At 33.4% G+C, this 22,178-nt stretch overlaps 1 protein-coding gene across 2 annotated transcripts in view; it reads right to left on the reverse strand.

Annotated features, from left to right (window-relative positions):
- Nucleotides 1–9,342: 9,342 nt before the first annotated feature.
- The window catches only part of LOC124537845, a 47,570-nt gene continuing 34,734 nt past the window's right edge, over nt 9,343–22,178 (reverse strand). For both annotated transcript variants that reach the window (XM_047114790.1, XM_047114791.1), the window contains 4 exons: nt 16,773–16,937; nt 15,943–16,034; nt 14,780–14,930; nt 9,343–13,830 (listed from right to left, as the gene is read on the reverse strand). In XM_047114790.1, the coding sequence (XP_046970746.1) occupies nt 13,550–13,830; nt 14,780–14,930; nt 15,943–16,034; nt 16,773–16,937 (689 nt within the window). In that variant the 3' untranslated portion in view covers nt 9,343–13,549. The remainder of the gene's footprint in view (nt 13,831–14,779; nt 14,931–15,942; nt 16,035–16,772; nt 16,938–22,178) is intronic.

Here is a 22,178-nt window from a genome sequence, read left to right on the forward strand (position 1 = left end):
ACTGTGTCGTTAAATGTATCTCACAACGCTGGAGCCATTTGGGCACATTTATAGCCTGTCCTTATGGAAGTGCCGCCCTTGTAGAAAACCAGCATTTTTTGAGTGACGGTCCTGTAACCCAGTATCGAAATAAAACAATGTTTTATATTTTGGGTTGCAGAATCCAGGATTTCTATCCACTGGTTTTAAAATACACGTGGAATTACCATGAGGCGGGACATGGAAAAGTGGCACTAAGTGGCATCGGTGCAAACGCACTGCAGACCAACTCAACTCGACTTTGGAGATGTGCTTCGAGAAAGGTGTCCAAATATACAGATTTCTGTTATCGAAGATGTTGACATAGAAGAAGTTAAGAAGATGATCAAGGAACACGAGAAAGAGCAGAAAGCATTTAAAGGAACTATTTTAGTGCATCAAGTCTCGGGTCATATTTATAACCCCAACAAACTTGTCCTGAGGTCACTGAGTTGCTTCTGTGATAATGTAAAGTGTAATGACTATAACTTGGGGACTATCACGTACCACTACACAGCAGCTTCAACTATTCTATTTGCTAAAAATATGATGATGATTGAGAGCTGACAGTTACATTCCTTAACCCTTAAATGGACAATGTTGTTTTTAATCAACATACTAAACATCATAGATAAAATTGACCTTCTTTTAATTTTTTTTAATTTTCCATCATCCAATATTTCCTTGCATTGAAAATAACTTAATGTCAAATGTCAATTTGAAGAAAACTTTTCTAGTGGTGCGAAACTAAGTTTTGTAGCTGTGTTCGGACTTTGATAAAATATAATGTAAGTACAACTATAATGTATATAACATATTTTTATTTGCTTGATTATATCTTCTATCACTTGATGCTACTGTCGAATTAGGCGAAATCTGGTATGTTGTAGGAAAACTACAATGCGCATTGCCTGCTAAAAAATGCATGTTTGGTGAAGGATTTTTATTTTGCTTTTCAACATGCCGCGATTACAAGAAAGCGAAATTACAAAGTATTTAGAAACTCTTGAAAATTCAGAGAGATGGCTTAGACGGGTCAGACTCCGAAGTAGAGGATGAAGGTCACTATTATCAAACAGCTCGAGATGTTCTTCGAGAGCTTGAAAATAGTGATGAGGGTGAGAATGCCCAGTCTGATGAAGTGGATGCTCATCCTCCTCTCGTAATCGACAATGATGAAAATATGCCAGACCCTCCTATTTTGGAAGCCGAAGAAGCAGCACCCCAGAGTAGATCACAAGGGATAAACGACTTCTGGTTTGGCGAAAACGGAATCTTGTTACTGCTGAAGACAGCCTTATTTTTAAGGGAAAAACTCAGATAACGGAAGTATTGATGTCTTGTAAAACGCCGTATGATTTTTTTTTCATTTAATTTTACATCAGATCTAAAAAAGAAAATAGTAGAACAAATTAACTTGTACGCAGCCAGCCCATAAAGAAATCGCCAATCCTGAAATTATAAATGAAAATATCCTAAATAAATCCTAGGCATTTTGATTTACACCTCAGTTAGAAAATTTTCAAACACCAGGGCTTACTGAAGTGAAAAATTTGGTTATGATCACATAAAAATACTATGCCGTTGAAAAAATAAGTTCCACTCTCCATTTTACCGACGATGCTTGTCCAAAGAGCATCCAGACTATGACAGGCTATTCAAAATAAGACCTCTTGAGGAAACGCTCAACTGCCAGTTTGGGAAGGTTCCCTTAGATGATGATATGAAGCAGATGCAGATGTGTGCAATCAAAATGAGCCATTACATAAAACAATACACGCCCAATAAACCCCATAAGTGGGGGTACAATTTATATCTCATCTGCAGTCTACAAGAATATGCTCATAGATTTGAGGTTTACAATGGAGGGGGCTCCAAAAATAACATCTTACCTAGTGCTCCAGATTTGGGAGAGTCTGGCAATACAGTCGTCAGGTTAGCTAGAATGGTATCACGCAATGTGAATCACATTACACATATACTTCGATAGCTTCTATACTTCTGTGCCTCTCGTCACCTATTTAGCTAAGGAAGGATTTTTCTCACTGGGAACAGTAAGAGTAAATCGATTGAGAAACTGAAAATTGCCTGAAAAAAACACTATAATGAAAAAAAACGTACCCAGATGATTCTATGAGGAAAACGTGGCGACTGTGAATGATATTGACGTAAGAGCTGTTGTGTGGAAAGATAACAAACCCGTTAACCTTCTTTCCACTTACGTAGGAGCAGAACCTGCAACCACAGTCACACACTTTGATAAATCGAAGAAAGAGAGAGTTGCTATTCCAAGCCCCAAAGTCATCAAGAAGTACAATGCCCACATGGGAGGCGTGGACTTATTAGATTCATTTACATGTCGTTATCACATCACAATGAAGAACTATGCGCTTATTTTATAATTTCCTGGACCTCTATTATAAATTCTTGGGTTATGTTCAAGAAGGTAAATAATATAAAAGGAAATGATCAACTTCTCAATTTGGGTACATTCAGACTAGAACTTGCTGAAACCTTCAAAATTCGATATGAAACGTCAAACGTCATTGGATCAGACATGTCATTGGGCCGTTCGGGATAAGCAGCAGAGGTGCAAATTCCCAAAATGTTCAGGCTTTATATGTGTATATAACACAGCATAGAATATAAATTGTGCCTATTTTTAACTAAAAACAAAACTTTCAAAATTAGGTCAGAAATTAAACAAATTTCAAATAACCACCCTAATGATTAACAGCATAACTCAGAACTTGTTTGATTGATTCAGTTACAAAGACTCTCTGGAACAGCAACAGTCAGACTCAACTGATGAAATGCCTGAAACCATTGGTCATGATCTCCAAAATATCACTGTTGGTGTTGAATCTGTTGACGAAGAAAGTAAGTCTGATGATGAAGTTTTAAGGAGTCAACCTTTAGAAAATGGTACAGATATTCAAATAAATATTCAGTGTGGTAATAAAACTCCACAAAAAACATGTACAGCGTCGAAAGCTAATATGACATTTCCTGTCGTCTCAATAAGTCCAGCTTTTGCTCATGCTATATCGTCTGAAGAGTGGATATAACACTGGGAAGCCAAAGATAAAGAAAAGCAACATAAGGAAGAAAATAAGTTAGCCCTGAAGATAAACACTGGGAAGCCAAAGATAAAGAAAAGCAACATAAGGAAGAAAATAAGTTAGCCCTGAAGATAAAAAAATGTGAACAACCTAAACAAAGACAAGTTAAAAAACGCAAAACTGTTGTTTATTCTGAATCTAGCGACGTCGAAAATGACGAAGTACTTTCCAAAGTTGCTGAGCGTAATAATATGTATGTCTACTAAGAAGCGGGAGGATAAGTACGAAGTAAGAAAAGTATGTCATGGTGAAATATGAAGGAGAATAGAATGAAGAGAATAGTGTCAAGGTGCTTTCCACACCAAACACATTTAAATGGCCTGATAAGCCGGATGCCATATGGTACAAGAACGAATACATAATTGAAGCCATATATCCTCCTTGTATTGTGAATTCAAGGGGATTTTACAAAGTTAAAGAAATGACAAAATGTTTACCAAAACCTTGAATGGATATTGTTACATGTAACTATTATAAAAGTTTGATTACCTAAGACCATCGAAAGTCATTTAATAAAAGTATAGTAATTAGATACATAAAATATATACCTAAGGTAAGCTTTAAGTTTAATTGAAATGAATATTTTATGAGACTGTTGTTATAATAATACACATATATAATAATATAACTTTATTAAGTATTGATGCTCATAAATATACAAAGATTTAAAAGCTAAGTTCATATTTTAACAGAAAATCTTGCTTGATTAAAATAAAAACTTTATAAGACTATGTTACTACTTAAACTTTATGACAGTATTAATGTCACTACCTATTCACTTATAATTTAAACCTATAGGAACAAAAATTGGTGTAATAAGATAATCATTTTTAAACAATATGTTAGTTTTATTTACTGGTCAACTAATAGAACATCAAACATTGAAATCTTCTGGTCAAACTTAGAAACATAGGAGTAAATTAACAAAAAATAAATTGTAACAAATTTTGTGTAAGAAAAAATTAAAAGTTATTAGTTCACTGCATTAAACATCTAAATGGGATGATACATCATCAAAATAATTAAGTTTGTATTTCATTTCATATTAGAGTAAAATAATAATTGATAATAAAATCTGCCTTAATTGGTCAATTATACCCACAGTGACCCTACTAACGATCAATTGATGGGCTTGATAGTCATTCCCCATGTCCCTATCTCAAAAGGTAATATACGTAATATAATGGTTTTACGATAGGATCTATTAGTTTTAGGAATGGATTGACTAGGGATAATGGAGAATATGTGGAAGGGGTAAACACCTCTTTTGTAATGTCTGCATAGGATCTTCGTACAGGAGGAAACCGAGGGGATGCTGCAATATATGATATGTCATCGAAAGACAACAATTTTGATTGATTCTTGGCGAGAAGCAAGAGGCGTTATGCTTACTTACACTATTATTAGACTCATCTGTGTGGGATTTGTAGCACTTAAAACACCTATGTTGAGATCGACACTGAGTTATAAAATGGCCATAACGGCAGCACTTAAGACATTGGTTTGTAAGAAATTTGTAGGTGTCTACTGGAAATTATATGAGCCCTAAATTTAATTACCACAGAAGGGGTAGGAGCTCATGCAGTTCTACTGTCAGTAATTGTTTTTATATTCAGGTGTCTTATTTTCATAACTTCACCACATCCAGTGAAATGCCAGAGTGACATTGTAAATTCTTCCACCACCCAGTCCACCAGAATACCCTTAATCAATCCCATTCTTATTACATTAAAAGTTGGTACAGTAGCTTTATATTTGCACATATCAATAATATGATATGCTAGAAAGAAGTATGCCGCTTGGGCTGTTGAAAAATCAACTGGAATTTTGTTACGGCCTATGTTCTTAACATCATGATTAATAAAACCTTTCACTTTGGGAGTGTGCAGGAATTGTCCAAATTTAATAGCCCATAAAGTAGTTTCTGAAGTTGGTTTAGATAGCTCCTGGGACACATGAACGATGAAAAGACATGTGTCATCATCAGAATGAGTGTAAATCATTTGTATTAAGGGATTTGCATAATGTGGATGTATAATGGTTTTTATAACATTGGAGTCAGAATTAAATGAATCTTTACCTTGGAGTTTCCGAGAAACGAGAGAGAATGCAGAATAAGTATTGTTATGTGATTCTATTGTAAAACTTTTTAAAACTTAGAAGCTAAAAAATATTCAGTTACTATAAATACTCACAAGATTTACAAATATTAGTAGCACCACTCAACCAACTCAAGCACTATTAACAATATAATATACTGCAGAAATCAATATAACCACTTTTAACATGTGTGTTAACCAATGCTAATGTGTTTAATTGTTTATTTATTTACGTACATTAAGTATTACCAAGAAGTTAAAATTAATAATATAGTAATTTAAGTTTAAAATGAAAAGATGTTTAACTATTGTTACTTTAAGTTACCAAATAATTAATAAATATAAAATATGAAAATCTTAAAAATTTGTGGGGATTATTGTCGAACTGACCTGAAGCGAAGCTAGTTGTTGATAACTTGAACGAATATGCTCCTGAATTCTGTTACTTAAGAACTATTCAATTTATCTTGATGTTTCTGATAAGTGATTATTAACATATTAATGATGGCCACAGATTACTTTTTCAGTATTTTAGATATTTAGCTTGAGTGTTTTCTTTTGTTTATTTAAAAACTCTTCGTTTGTTCATAAATTTTCTTATTGCAGACTCATATTATAAAACTTTTATAGGTTAGGGACAACGCGAATTAACTTAGAAAAAAAAGTCATGCCTAAGAACTTTGCAAGTAAACAATTATTAACAATAAAAAGCATAGTCGATGTTCTCAGATTTTTTTGTCGTGACAGTTACAAATAACAATTAACAACGCGTAGTGCGTATCATAGATAATACACTTATACTAGCTTATAACTACTGCGTACCTATAGACTATAACGTAGTTGCCTGCATAGATAATACACTTATACTTGGTTGCCTGTTGCAGTTGCAGGGCGACCAGTATGACCAACATGAAACACAAAAAATTTAAATTCCATTAAATGGCTGGGGAAGATAAATTGTCATGTTGTAAAAGTCATCACGACTTTTAAGTGTTTTTCACTGGACGATGAGTCTCTTTTGTATGTTTTTTTCTTAACAATACCACCGACTAAATATTTTTTATCGTTATATTTTTGAAAAACCTAGCTCTTGATGATTTAAAAGTGATAATTACGCACGACGCACTTGTTAAAGACTTTCGTCTTAAGGCACTGTGGGATCGACGATGTAAAGATTCGACGTAACTTCCCAAACGCTGCCCAACTCAGCTGAATTGTTCTATTCATCTCGTCCTCAAGGTTGTTTCTACCTAATAGCAAAGTCTGCCCGAGGTCGAACTTCGAGGACGGTACCATGTATCGTAGTCGGTTCCGGTAGAACATGTTCATTGAACATGACCTTGGTTTCGACCAAGTTCATCCTTAAGCCGATACGCATAGAAGCATCAGCCAGCTCGTTCAGCATTTGTTGTAGGTCCTGCAGCGTTTCTGCCACGATGACGATGTCGTCTGTGAATCTCAAGTGAGAGATGTATTCGCCATTGATGTTGATACCACGTCCTTTCCAGTTCAGCGTCTTGAACATATCCTCCATTGCATTAGCGAACAATTTGGGGTAAATAACGTCCCCTTGTCTCACTCCTCGATGGTATGGGATTTGTTTGCTGGTTCTGTACTCGGACGGACGTGGTGGCAGCTTCATAAAGACATCTCATCACTTATCGCCATGACGTATCGCCAATCAACTTTTTCAACAGAGTCAAAGGCCTTGTCATAGTCCACGAATGCAAGACACAGGGGCCGATTATACTCTTGCTACTTCTGTATAATCTGCCGCACTGTGTGGATGTGGTCTATGGCGCCGTATCCGGTCCGAAACCCGGTCTGTTCCGGGGGTTGGAATTCGTCGAATTTTCGCGTAAGACGGTTCGTGATCACTCTTGAAAACAGCTTATAGACGTGGCTCAGTACGGATATGGGACGACAGTTCTTCAGCAGGGTTTTGTCTCCCTTTCTGAAGAACAGGACGACCACACTCCTACTCCACGCCTATGGAGTTCAAAGTGGACAGAGTTAAAAAGCTTCTGGAGTTCCCTAAATACCGGTTTACCTGCTTTTAATAACTCTGTGGTAACGCCGTCGTCTCCAGGGGCTTTCATTTTTAAGCTGTTTAAGAGCAATCTTGATTTCGCCAATAATTACTTCAGGCAGTTCTTCGGAGAAATGTCGTGTTAATGTAGCTCTAGAATAGAATCCTCATTTTCGGGATCAATGCGAGGTGCATGCGATGCGTATCACCGGCCGTAGAAGTCCTTTAATTCCGAAAGTACTGACGGCTTGGAAGAAACGACTTCTCCCGTTGCTATTGTCAACTTTGCCAGATGGCTCCTTCCAAGAGATTGTACGAACACCTTAGACCCCGATTCTGCTCAATTGCTCTTTCAATTGCAAGAGTATTGGAGCACCGGAGATCGTGTCGTACGCGCCTGCTGATCTCTTGGTTTAATTGCCGTTTCTCTGACGAAGTGACAGGTTGGTTTTCACGTCGTTTTTTCATGAGCCCTAAAGTCTCTACCGAAAGTTTGAACTTCTTGCCCTTAAGCTGCATGCCACAACATCTCGTGTCTTCTTGCCTGAGAATTCGAACTACATTTTCAAGATACTGGTTTACGTCTGTTGTGGTTTCCACGGCAGTGAATCGGTTCTCCAAGATTGACTGGAATGTTTCAGATCCCGCAATGGTTTGGAGTAGCTTTGATCGGAGCGTGGACTTCATCACACGGACGTGCTCGGCCTTAAAATTGATATTCAGAGAGCCTCGGAGAAGTCGGTGATCACTACCAGTATTGAACCTTTTTATCACTGAGACGTCTCTGAATATGTGTCTCTTGTCCGTCATTATGAAGTTGATCTAATTTTTTGTCATAGTGTCGGGGCTTTGCCACGTCCACTTCCTTTGCGGCTGCTTCTTGAAGAAGGAGTTCATCAAGAAGAGCCACGCTGGGCAGGCGGGTTGGCGATCGCAGGACGTAGCTTCTCGCACCGGTGACGCTGCTGCTCGTCATCGTCCTGTGGTATTTAACAACGCCTATCTTTTGATGGTTATACCTCTATCAGTCGGTCGCCAGAGCCTCGTTTGCTGCCTCAATGCACCATGGGCAGGTGAGGTTGCCTTGGGGCACTAAAGTGTAGTTTGCGCCCCCTTACATCCCTCAAATTGCATTTTTGACGAGTTTTGAAAAACGCTATAAAACGTGATAACTCAAAAATGGTTAATTTTTGCCCTATGCATATGGGGGTTAAAATTATTGCAAATAGTCTTCCCTATCACCTCCTAAGATATACGTCAAATTACCAATAACTCTGTATATAACGATGCGGTAAAACAATAGGAAAGATGCGATATTTTTATTTTTGTGTTTATTTTAAAGAACTTCATATAGGATAGAACACATATTAAAAATCTAAAACACTGTAATTTACTGCAAAAAATGCGGTTTTAAATGTCAATTTAAATTCTTGCTCGAAAACGGATCTATGTTTCGTATGACGTCACTGCTGTCTGTCACTGACCCACTGATCGTACTTGTCCTCGCTGGTTTTCATATATTATGTATTTTTTCTCGATCTTTGAGATACTTTTTTGTAAAAAATTAAAACAGACCATCGATACTCCGAAAAAAGTTTTGTTGACGTATGTTTTGTGCCAAAAGATTTGAAATAAATGGTTTTTGACAGGGCATTCTGACACAAAACTGAGAGAAAAGTTGTTTCAAGATAGAAAGAGGAATCTGGAGTCTGCTTTGACAAACCCAACATCCATTTTAACTCAAAAAACGCAATTAACTTTCGTTTCAATGTTCGCTTTTTTACAAGAATAACCTCAAATAAGTAGTCGTAACAGGAGTGACGTCATTTAACGCTAATTAGTGTATTTGAAATACTTTCCATTTCAAGTTACTTTAATTCGTAAAAACCTTGCAGTGAACCCTTCTTTAATATTTTTTTAACATTTTAAGAAAGATTTTCATAAATATTGTATTTGCATGTGTTATTGCTTTAAATTATAATCAGTATTTCTTTACTCATATTACTGGTAGGTGATGGTTTTTAATTTGAATATTTGTATGTGGTGGATTTGATTAAGAAATAAAAAAACAGTGTGTATTTGGGTTTTTTATTCATAATATTCTAATTAAAAATGTCAATAAAACAAATATTTAAGTAGTCAAACTTCGGACGGAGATTAGTATCATACAATTAAACATAAACTAAATAAAAATATTGGTTTTGAGATTAAAAAAATATATCAGATAAAATAATATTACATTATAAATTTTATTTGTTTTCATACACAAAAACATCTAAGACTTAAGCGAAAAAAAAAACATTTGCTTTGCAAACAAGTAAAAAGTTCCAACGATATATAATAACAATTATAAAATTCTTGTTTTACACAATTTTTACTTACATCCCTACAGCATTACAGTAAGGTCACAAACTAAACAAGGACCAGAATTTGGACGGACAAATAACTTAAGATGTAAAAGTATTTCATACTAAATTAAATTCCGAGATTTGTCTATGCTTCATAGACACAAATTTTATTCGTACACTAGTACATGAAAATTTTAGAGAAAATAAATAAATTATCATTAAAACTTTCCCAATACAATACAGAGACATGAGACGGCAATGGACAAGGCACACATTAAGGGCCAAGGCACAAATTTTAATTAAAAAAATAAATATTTTACAAAAACAATATTGTTCCCTCTAAAATAATTATAAACTAAATTAATGTGATGGTCTTGGAAAGAGCCTGGTGGGTTTCTCTTAAAATATGAATGTGTATTTACAATAATCTAACAATTAAGCTATTCCTTACCTATTGCATTTGATTCAAATTCTACTGCAATATAAAAAAAACTACACTAAGCATAATTAAAGTAAATAACAATATTTTACTCGAAAACAACTGCATATTATTAAAAAATAACCTGATTTAAATGGTTCCAATGATGTTGTAGTAAACAGATATGTTATTAACGCGCAAAAAGTGAAGACTAGAGAACGTCCTAATTGGGACGTTTGCCTTTAGTCGTTTTACGTAGTAATACGTTATAATACATCATAGTTACGTAGTAATACGTTTTGCGTAAATAAAACATCTAGTTATCCCTTTTACTTCTTTTTTTTATCAAGCTATCCTTTTTACTTTTATCGAAATGTAAAAATAAACTAAAATAAACGGTCCCCGGCGCGGAACACTTTTTTCTGTTGTTTAGTATGGATATAACATATCTATCTGTTTATTAGAATATCATTGAATGGTTCCCATATTTTGCAAAACTATGAAAATTAATTCGAATAAATATACAGATAGGCACATTAATATTTACAATGATCTTTTATTAATAATATGTTAAATTAATTAATATTTAATTTAAAAGAATTTCCATTTAGCATAAAAATAAACAGTCAATCAGAAAACATGTAGAAATATTTTTTTTTTCTTATGATAAACACTTTGTGCTCATATTAATGTATATTATACACGTGTGCTACGAATACATTTAGAACTATGTTCAAACAACATATACAATAGATGTGTGCTTTATTTAAACTAAACATCTTAAATAAACCAGCTTTCCACTTTTTAAATTTCTGAGAGTTCATAAAGGCATGTGACGTCACAAATATTTGTGTCACATTTTTTAGGTACGCATTTTCTGTACATTAAAATTAATTTTAGTTTTTATATAATATCTATAGATTCAAAATTTAGGTCAAATACAATTTATAACTCTAACAATTATATATATAATAAAATGCCATAACAGAATTGAGTGGAAAGTCAGGTTAGGGTGATTTAATAATATTACATACAAAAGCTACATGTGTTGATATAATATAAAAATTTCACTACTTAATAATTGATTGAAATAAATATGTTCATTACAAACATAATTTGAAAAAAATGTCTTTTTGTATACTTAAATAAAATAACTAATGACTGCACAGATTTGCAATAAGGTAATACATATATAAGTTATGTTATATGTTTCTAAATTATTTTAAGGGTGTGTCATATATATATGTCAATATCAGGAGACGAAACGATACGATTTTTTAAATCGATATATTTATTGCGATTATCATTTAAATCGATTCTAAAGTACGAAGGATTGAAATAATCCTGATCACTTACAGATTTAATAATATATCAATGTAGCAAGATATAATTGTGTTAAACAGAACTAGATTATACCGGTGAGATTGGTAATGGAATGATTTAGAAATTCAATTCAGATTTTTTTGTTCTTTAATTATTCTAGAGTTAAAAATGGTTCGAACTTGTAAAGGAAGTTTTATATAATCTGTAAAAAATAAGTTGTATAGGTACAGATTGTTTTTATTTAATTGTGTGGACAAAGTGTTGAGCATGTTATTATTTGAATTGCAGATTCAGGTAAGATTCATCTTCCCAGATTAATTTACTAACTAATGTAACAACTTGGCTCATTAAAAAGAATTTAAATTAAAAAAAATCAAAATGTTCAATGGCTTAGATTTTATAATTAGTCATATCTAAGGTATAACTTATTTTTTACTCGGTAAAAGGTTTGGGTCAATATTTAGTGGGCCAGTGTAATTAGAAGAATTGTTTAATATTTCTTACACCAACAATATCAATGAGCCAAATAGGTGGTGACCAGTTACCAAGTGGTCACCACCTATTTGGTAAGTCAAATGGCCAATAAGCACATGTGCTAACTTATACCATACAATAGATAATAAAGGATATTCAACATTTGTCTACACATTTAACATGAGCTGACATTTATGATAATTGTGCTTTTATTACAATGAAAATTTTCTTATTTATATTTTTTCATTGATTTAATAAATTTATTGAAAATCATAAATGATACAAATTGTATATAAAGTATCTAACTTATTTTTAAGGTAATTATAAAAAATAATCATGTTGTTTTCGTAGAAGAAATGCTTTCCTTTAAATATAATTGAATGAGATTCTATCCTTAATGACTTAATTGCGGAACAGAGGAATTACTCAATTTAATTTTAAATAGTAGGCCTAACACTTAAGCTTGTATGATACGATACATACAAATATATTCCACGTGTAATAAAAGTGGGACGCTGCTTTGTCAAAGTATATCGAAAATGACTATAGAGCGAAGAAGGGTTAGCAAAAAAAATTCTGAACAGTTACTATTCGACTCTGACAAAAACAAAATAGCAGATTGTCTTTATATGAATGTGTATACCTTAGAATATTTATATGTTTAGAATGCCGCATCAAAAAAGAACTAAAACAGACAATCCAACTTTGTAATTTGTATGTGCGTGAATTCTATGCTTGACACTCATAATATCAAAGGCAAAAGTCATATTATCTTACTAATGTGTGAGAGTGTTGCCAGTAAATAGTAACTCTAGGCCACTATTTTTTCGACCGTTTCACAGCTTTGGCATTTTATATAGACACATAAATAATCAAAGGTATGTATGTATACGTGCAAGAATATTCTATAATTGGTCTTTAAAAACAAAGTTACATCAATGTCCTCTCTCTAGTATATCGATTTAATCTGTACTAATAAAACGATCTTGCGAGCAGAGTTTGTTGACGCTACCACTGGCGGCGTCGTAGTGTCTTGCTCTCACAAGCAAAAGGTCGTATGCAATTCAGATTGTGTGCGAAGTATGACATTTTTTGTAAACTCATTTGAAATGTATATCAATTTAATGGCAGTTTAATTTGTAGCTTTTCAGATATACATATATTGTATATTGATAAATCTTCTTAATGCATTAACATTTTATATTCTTTTGTTGATGTAAAATTCTCTTAGTTCAATACATGTCTGTGTGTAAATGTGATTTCATTAAATAGAATAAATTGTATAATTTTTTTCTTACAATAATTATTTTAGGTTAGTTATTTTTTCTTATGAATAAAATTTTAATATCTTCAAGAGATAAATTATCCTTACATATTATGTGAATCAACCAAATGTATTTATTTTAATTCCACTTAATATCATCAATTAATTGTGCTAACATAACTTAAGATTGTATTAGATGAAAACACGCTGTATAGTAAACATTTATATACAGCTCGATTAATATCAACAAATTCCTTTAAGCAGATTACATAGTCATCTTGCACTGCAGATAAATATTAACAAAAATCAGTGCGTCTCTTTCACGCACACTGACATTGTATACATCTATCTCTTTCGCACATTACATATTACTCAAGCAGTAGAAAACGGTGTTTATATAGGACGGTGCTTTAAGTCTTAAAATATTTGTATATAATTATACATAGATAGTCCATTACACTTCAGTGCTATGAGTTTGTATGCGTACCTTTTTCTGACTACCATTTCTGTTAAGTGGTGGCGAGTTATTTGAGTAACCATGGTTCCACTTGCCCATGCCCCCTGGCTCACCTTCCCTTGGTCTCGGTTTCTTCAACGACGATCGGAGAGGCGACCTCGTTATTGTACTGGCGTCAGACAGACCAGTTAACGTCGTCGCTGTTGTGTTCATTGACGCTACACTGCCATGGCCATTTGTGCTGTATGGCTTGCCAGAGGCATCTGTCATGGATATACCTGAAAATATTTTTTTTATTAAGTGTTAATATATTTATAAAAACTGCAATAAGTATAACTTAATAAAAATAGTGACAGTAATTACATATAAATATGAAATTGAAGTAAGATATTAACATAATTTTACATGAGATTATTGTTTGTACTTTGCATCAAAACAATCCATCGTGTTTGGAATGCTTTATAGATTTGAAAAAAAAATATGCATTTTTAGTCAAAGCATATTATTATTATTAAATCTATACATATGATAAAATTGGAGTGTCTGTTTGTAATATTAAAATAGCCTTTTTTACATAATGTATATGTATTTTGGTATGTGTGCCGTGTATATATGTATGTATGTATGTATACACGGTACACATACCAAAATAACATTTTTTACAATTTTTGTCTGTCTGTCTGTCTGTTTGTTTGTTCCGGCTAATCTAACGGGGCTTTCACTGGCAGATAACTGATATAATAAGAAGTAACTTAAGCTACAATATTTTTGTTGTTAAATTCAAACGCGTACAAGGTCACGGGAACAGCTAGCAATTAAATAAAAATCATTTATGAAAATTTATCCATCACTTCCTGCTTTCATCGCTTTACACAGAAATCAAAAGAAGTAAGGAGACATTATTATACATGATTATAATATACATAGTTATATTACGAGCTTATTCACAAACAGTGTTAATGGGTTGATATAATTTGCCTGATTTTAAATAAATAAATATGAGACAACAACACATACATTACTCTGATCCCAATGTAAGCACCCATAGCACTTGTGTTATGGAAAATCAGAAGTAACGACGGTACCACAAACACCCAGACCCATGACAACGTAGAAAACTAATGATAATCTACATTGACTCGGCCGGGAATCGAACCCCGGCACAACACTAGACCATCGAGGTCGTCAAAAATGGAGGTTTTAAAAAATATAGACTCATATATTTACCTCTTCCTTCTTTAAATCCTGGATTATTAATCGTAGTGCTATCTTCCACCTCACCCAGTGGATTCGTTGGGTCACCGCCGACTCGACGAGAAAACAGCGTGTCGTACAACGACATTATAAATAACGCAGAGTTTATTACTATGCTAACTATCTGAAAATTTATAGAAAAAAAAGTCATTTAATTTTATGAAAATAAATAATTGTTTTAATAAACTAATAAGTATTTAATTAAAAATTATATCCGGAGATATCGAGTCTGTAATATACTTGTTTGAGATTCATGGAATTTCATCTTTCTATTTATAGTATAAAACAATCAAACACAAAAATCAGAAAAAGCCTGTGAATGTTTGCACACATTTTGATACATATTGGCAAATACGTGGCGGATATTTATCCGACACAAATATATTGTGACCTATATGTCTATATGACCGCAGAGCGAAAGATGAACTAAATATTTTTTAGAAACCCACTATCGTATTAGAAGAAAGCAATGACTTAACCGCCTGGCCACGGGAAATTCGCAGACGCGAATATTCGCGCGGTGCGAACAGCGAAGCGTCTTACGAATGAGACAAACGTATAGCAATGTATAGGACGACACAAATTATACGTAGCATCGGAAAATGGAATGGAATGAAAATAAAACGATTACTGCCGATTAACACAACCAATAGAAATAGCTCCCTATCGCGCCATTCGACGCTATTTGTCGCTATATATTCACGCGTCAGAGAAAGCAAGTGCATGTAAATCGACGCGTCAAATTGACGAATATATTAGGTCATATGATATTACACGTTGTAACGTTTGTGTAAAGATCATATTCACATAAGAAATAAATATTGATCATTTGGGATGGCGTACTTAATTCGGATGTGATCGGTTTTACGAATTTTGCCGATGCGACATCTAAGTTGTATCGTACAATACATGCTAACAATATTTAGTTCTTGTGATTTCTTCTTGATCGATTTTCTTTCTTCATAAAGATATTCTATATTCAGAAAGTTCAGAGATATACGAATTTACATGTATTTTTATATTTACTTTTCAAATATTTGTGATAAAATTATCGCTACAGAAAATGTTCTACTAGCAAACGGTGACATTATAATAATACACACGAAGTGATTTGCAATATTACAAGATAATTATACCTGTACATAGAAAGCTTCGCCTCTAACGAGATAAAATCCCCTGTCATCGCCCTGCACAGCGAACAGCCCAGCTGCCGCTATGGACAGTAACGCTGGAAAATACAAAAGACAATTTAATATCCAACATTATGAGTACAAGTGAATATTCTATAATCACCTAAAGAAAAATGTCTCGATTATAGTTTATTTGAAGAGTTTTTTAATTACTTAATTCCAATATGTGATAAATTACGTCAGTAATAATATAATTAATGTATCGATGATGTCCAAGGGGACCAAATAAAATATACTTACGATCTGGTCAGACCATATCTATACATATAATAAAATTGGAGTGTAGAGTTTGTAATATTAAAAAAGCCCTTTTTTACTCCAGCATATGTATGTATCAAAATATTTTTTTTTACAATTTTTGTCTCTCTGTTTGTTCCGGCTAATCTCTGGAACGGCTGGACCGATTTTGTCGGGTATTTCACTGGCAGATAACTGATATAATAAGGAGTAACTTAGGCTACAATATATAGATATATAGATGCAAACACAAGGGTACTATTTAACCCACTTTTGTAATTCGATGGGTCAGATCCGACATGACAGGACTGGACTCCTGTCATGTCGGATCTGATGCAGGATGAACGTATTTACTGGCATATCGTATTAAATATCAGTCACAAATTCCAAAAGTCATGAGAATATAGGGATAACTAAATTACATTTTTTCTGGCACCGACCCAACATATCCAAAACATGGAGGTTTGCAGTGATGTAGACAACATTGAGGAAGTTAAATGTTTAATTATTTACAATGATTTTATTTAAAGGACACTTACTTGCTAGAAGTGCCAAAGCCAGCTTCGTCAGCACGAGATGCGTGTACTTGAAACCGACTTTCTCCTTCGAAGATATCATTGCCAGTTGAAGTACCGACAGTATGCAAAATACTCCCAAGATGGAAACTCCGACCGACGCCACAACTCCTGATATATACACTGCCGCTGTGAATAAAAAAAATATTGGAATCAGTCGTTTAATACAGTTTTCGATTGGTAATATTTATATTTAACACATCAATAAGTACCAATCGCTTAAACGGACACTTAATTTGTTATGCATCAATGGCAAAATCTCTTCATGCTTCAAAGATAGCCTTTAAAGATTGTATTATTTTTTAATGAATTTAGATTGACTTGTAAAACATTTAATATCGATGTTCAATAATTGGAAAAAAAATTACGACTGAACCTAAAATTACTTTTTTATAATTAGTTTGACATCTGATAGGTGGTCACAGCTTCCCATACATCATATATTCAGTACCATGGCATGGTAAGAAATATTATCAACTCTATACCAATGCGCCTCCATCTTTAGAAGATAAGATGTTATCTACCTTGCGCCCAACAGTTACTGGCTGTAATAGTAATATTGGTGTTTGGCATTAACATATGTTATTACATAAGCTATACTCACAATATTATACAGAAAACGTTTAAATACTAAAAAAAAAAGATATTTGTGTACAAAACGAAACAGTTCTAACAAACGTCATGTGTTAACCGAATCTTAAAAGCATATAACTGGATTTTAAACCATCATGAGATTTTCGCCAGGTCTAAAGGAATTCTTTGCGAGCCGGTAAATTTTTGACTGGCAATAAGCAAGTGTGACACTTTATATAATTCTATATTGAATAAATATTTTGACTTAAATTATTTAATGTAAGCAGATCACTAAATATTGTTAATTATTAAAAAACCGGATGTTTCTCTGAACACATAGAACAAGTGACTGATAGATTCTGAATAGCCTGACTCATTCGTACACAACTTTCCTCTTACTCACAACTTTACAAACTATGCGACCGCGTATCCTGAGGAGTTACGTTCACGCATACGAAATGTGTTTGCATTGTATTGAGACATGTGTTTCGATTTTTTGGAAAATAAATTCTATTGCTAAATTAGTTTTAGAAAAAAGTTAAGCGGCTGTAGTACATGTAGTTTAACAATCTTGTTCTGTTTCTTTCATGGTTGACGTCTGGATCGTTTATGTCAAAAAATTATCAGTAAGACTAATACTGATAATTTATAGACTAATACAGATAACTATACCAACTTCCAAAATCCACTAATAGTATTAGTGCTATTTACTCCGTGCCTTGTCAATCACGAAAAGCTCTTGTACATAAGAGTGACACTTTTCCAGTCCTTGGATCGGCGTTCCACATCCTTGGTGGTAGGACTTTGTGCAAGCCCGTTTAGGTAGATACCACCCACTCATCAGTTATTCTACCGCCAAATAACAGTACTGAGTTTGTTGTGTTCCGGTTTGAAGGGTGAGTGAGACAGTGTAACTAAAGGCACAAGAGACATAACATCTTAGTTCCCAAGGTTGGTGGCACATTGACGATGTAAGGAATAGTTTTTATTTCTCGCAGCGCCATCGTCTATGGGTGATGGTGACCACTAACCATCAGGTGGCCCATAAAAAATAAAATAAAAATTGAGCTAAGTTAGGAGGACATGATATCATCAGTTTATTTTGAGCATGGCAGAACCTACTTTTAAGCTCGTTTCGATAATAGGTATTTAAATATCAATATTTAAAAAGTGATAAAACTCATCGTTCGTACGTACTATCTACGATCTTCTTTTTGCAAGTCGTTTGGTTTCCATGTTGGTATTAAATTATTTCAATTGTGTATTTTATCATGTCTGATTTAATCATAAGTTAAATAGATATAAATCGTTAGTTTCAGCCTTATATTGACATAATTACTTATGCAATTTATTACAGATGCTACTTAATATATTATCCAAATTGGTTCAAACGCTTGGTCCAATGAGGCCGACACCAAATAAAATTGGGATAACGGCAGGGACGAGTGTTTTCTTGCTGTGACTGTACATATATCTTGTGATAAAACAATTTGCAATATCCTTTTAGAGATTGTCATTCTGTCCTTGGGCTAGCCTAACTTTACTTTAATTTATTTGTACTTTACACCATGTAAATTTTCCGTGAACATATACAATTTGCATTTCCCAAGGCTCACAATATCTACTAATGTTTAGATTAATTTGTATGTGGTCATCGTGTCAACTTATGTTTTGTAATTAGCCGTGCCTTTTGTGTTTTCAATTATGGAATGTTCCATGTAATTAGTTAATTTATTAATTTACGTAATATTTATTTTAGGAATGTATTCCAAATACTAACTAATGGACCAGGAGCTAGCCCTTACCTACGAGTTCATTTATTATGGCATCGTCTTGGCTACAATCATAGGACAATATTTTGTTCAGCGTTTTATTTTTCTTTGAGACTCGTACAGATGTTTATTTGAGACTAGCTGGTGGAGTATCTTATTGATTTTTCGGAAAAAATAATGAACTTCAAAAGTATTAGAAAGCAAGATACCTTTTGAACTTTACCAAGAGGGATGCTATTTATCGTTTGAATTAATTATCAGAAGCAGAAAGCATGAGCTTACTCAGAGCTTCGCATTTCACTACTGTCTGGAAGTATGTAATACTTCTAAGTAGACAAAAATACTTCAAGTATTACTTATTTCCAAAACATAATTTCAAGGTGATATCAAATCAAACCAAATCAAAACAAACTTTATTCAAGTAGGCCTTTACAAGCAGTTTTGAATCGTCATTTAACAAATAAATGAAGCTACCACCGGTTCGGAAAGTATCAGTAGTTTCTCTTATATATAAACACTTGGTGATGATTGAAGTTCATTCTCCTCAAAGAGCCTTCTTCTGTTTTTGAGAAAGGGATTTCACCGGAGTTTCAAGGTAGTCTGAGTCAGACTGAGCATATCTTAACCCAATGAAATAAAGTAGCATGATTCGCTATACAAAAAACGTATATGATATAGGACAAGGTAGGTAGTTGACTAGCAATTTTTATATTAAATTATGCGTGGTAAGTTTACCTTGTTTATAATGGCGTCACGAAAAAACAACTCATCACGTAACAATGGTATGACATTGAAAAATTGCATTAAAGTAATTGTTTCTCAGATCTTCGCGTTGCACGTGAACCAATATTTATGTTCAGATATTCAATGTAAAACTAAGATTTTATTTTCATTTCAAACATCTATTGGAACGTTTGGGCATAAGAACGACTCGTAGGACATATCTTTTGCGAAAGCTGGTCCCCTGAATCGATTTATTTTAACGCATATGTGCTATACATAACGAAATATCGAAATTTTCATCTGATATCGACATATTACACGTACTTTTTTTTTATTATATATTATATGGAATAGGTTGGCGGACGAGCATATGAGCCACCTGATGATAAGTGGTCACCATCACCCATAGACAATGACGCTGTAAGAAATATTAACTATTCCTTACATCGTCAATGCGCCACCGATCTTGGGAACTACGATGCTATGCGTCCCTTGTGCCTGTAGTTACACTGGCTCACTCACCATTCAAACCGGAACACAACAATACTATGTACTGTTGTTTAGCGGTACAATATCTCATAAGTGGGCGGTACCTACCAAGGCGGGCTTGCACAACAACAAACCAAACTTAGTGGTTTAGAAAAAATTTGAAAATTACTTTTTAGAGAACACTCTTCGAATAAATTCCAAGAAATATAAGCTTTAAGTTACCAGTCTTAAGCATCATTATGAATCATAATTTATGATATACATAATATCAATGAATTACTACTAAGTGTACGTTCTTATTTTGTTTAAAATATATGTATGTATTGTTAATGTACCTTTTAAATATGTAAATAAATGACGATCTCTCATTCGGTCATGCCCTCTCCACTGCTCTCTGATCCCTTATGTGTTCGTGGCGAGTTAACAATATAATTCGTTTCTAAATTCTCATAATTACAATATGAAAAATATTACAAAAAAATATCTTAAAAACTATTTCATTATAATATGTGATTAAGATGCGATTTTTCACACTATTCGTTTCATATTCTAGAATGACCTTGTAATTAAGATTTATCTTTATAAGATATCCAAGTTAAGCATTCAACAGTTCGATATAAAACAGTGAGATGAAATTGCGGCACGTTTCTCGAAACGATGACTCATACCTGCCCATGACGTTTTGTAGTTATTTCATGTAATTAAATATTCTATCAGTAAATGAAGAAAATGATTACCTACGTACCTAATTATAAATAATAATTTATATTAGCATAGTAATTATTCGGAGAAAACAATGAAATTCAACATGGATGACTCATCATATTATACGTTTAGATAAAATAATGTTATTTACTTATGTATAAAAAATATATAAGTAAATAACATTTTTTTTTATACATTCATCATCTATAACTGAACTTGTAATATTTGATTGTTGCTTGTACCGCGATCGGGTAGCAAATAAAATTCTCATTTCACTTGGACAAAGTCGAGACAATTTACTATCTTTATATAAGTAGGTAAAGACAAAACCTCAGTATCCTTTTTTGGCTTTCAACCGACATTATTTATTTTGTTTGGTATCAGCAGCATTTCGTTTTAGAGCACTAAATAACTTGAAAGTAAAATAAGAAGAAAAAAAATCAGACATACGATTTCTAATATTTTTTTCTCAAGCTGAAAGTTTAAAGACTCAGTTAGTCTTATAATAAAAAATAGTTTTTAAAATGACTACAGTGAGTGCTGTATTTTAGTACACCTACCGTTAAAGTATGGATTATTTATTTAATAATTATTATAGAGGATATTCTGTCCATATGTTTTTATGAGGTTTTACATATTAACAACATTTTTACAATTTAATGTATAATCTGATAGGTTCACTTGGTGGTAGGGCTTTGTGCAAGCCCGTCTGAGTAGGTACCACCCACTCATCAGTTATTCTACCGCCAAATAACAGTACTCAGTATTGTTGTGTTCTGATCTGAAAGGTGAGTGAGCCAGTGTAACTACAGGCACAAGGGACATAACATCTTAGTTCCTAAGGTTGGTGACACATTGACGATGTAAGGAATAGTTAATATTTCTTACAGCGTCGTTGTCTATGGGCGATGGTGACTACTTACATCAGGTGGCCCATATGCTCGTCCGCCCACCTATACCATAAAATAGGTGATATATTCTTGTTTTCCAAACAACCTTATGTTCTAAAAATATATATTAAACAATATGCGTTCTAAATTTTAAGAAAGGAAATAAATAAAAAAACACACATTGTCACAATAAATGGAAAGAAAAGCTACGAGAAATC

Source organism: Vanessa cardui, chromosome 19 (assembly GCF_905220365.1).
Source record: "Vanessa cardui chromosome 19, ilVanCard2.1, whole genome shotgun sequence".
In the NCBI taxonomy this organism is placed as follows: Eukaryota; Metazoa; Arthropoda; class Insecta; order Lepidoptera; family Nymphalidae; genus Vanessa; species Vanessa cardui.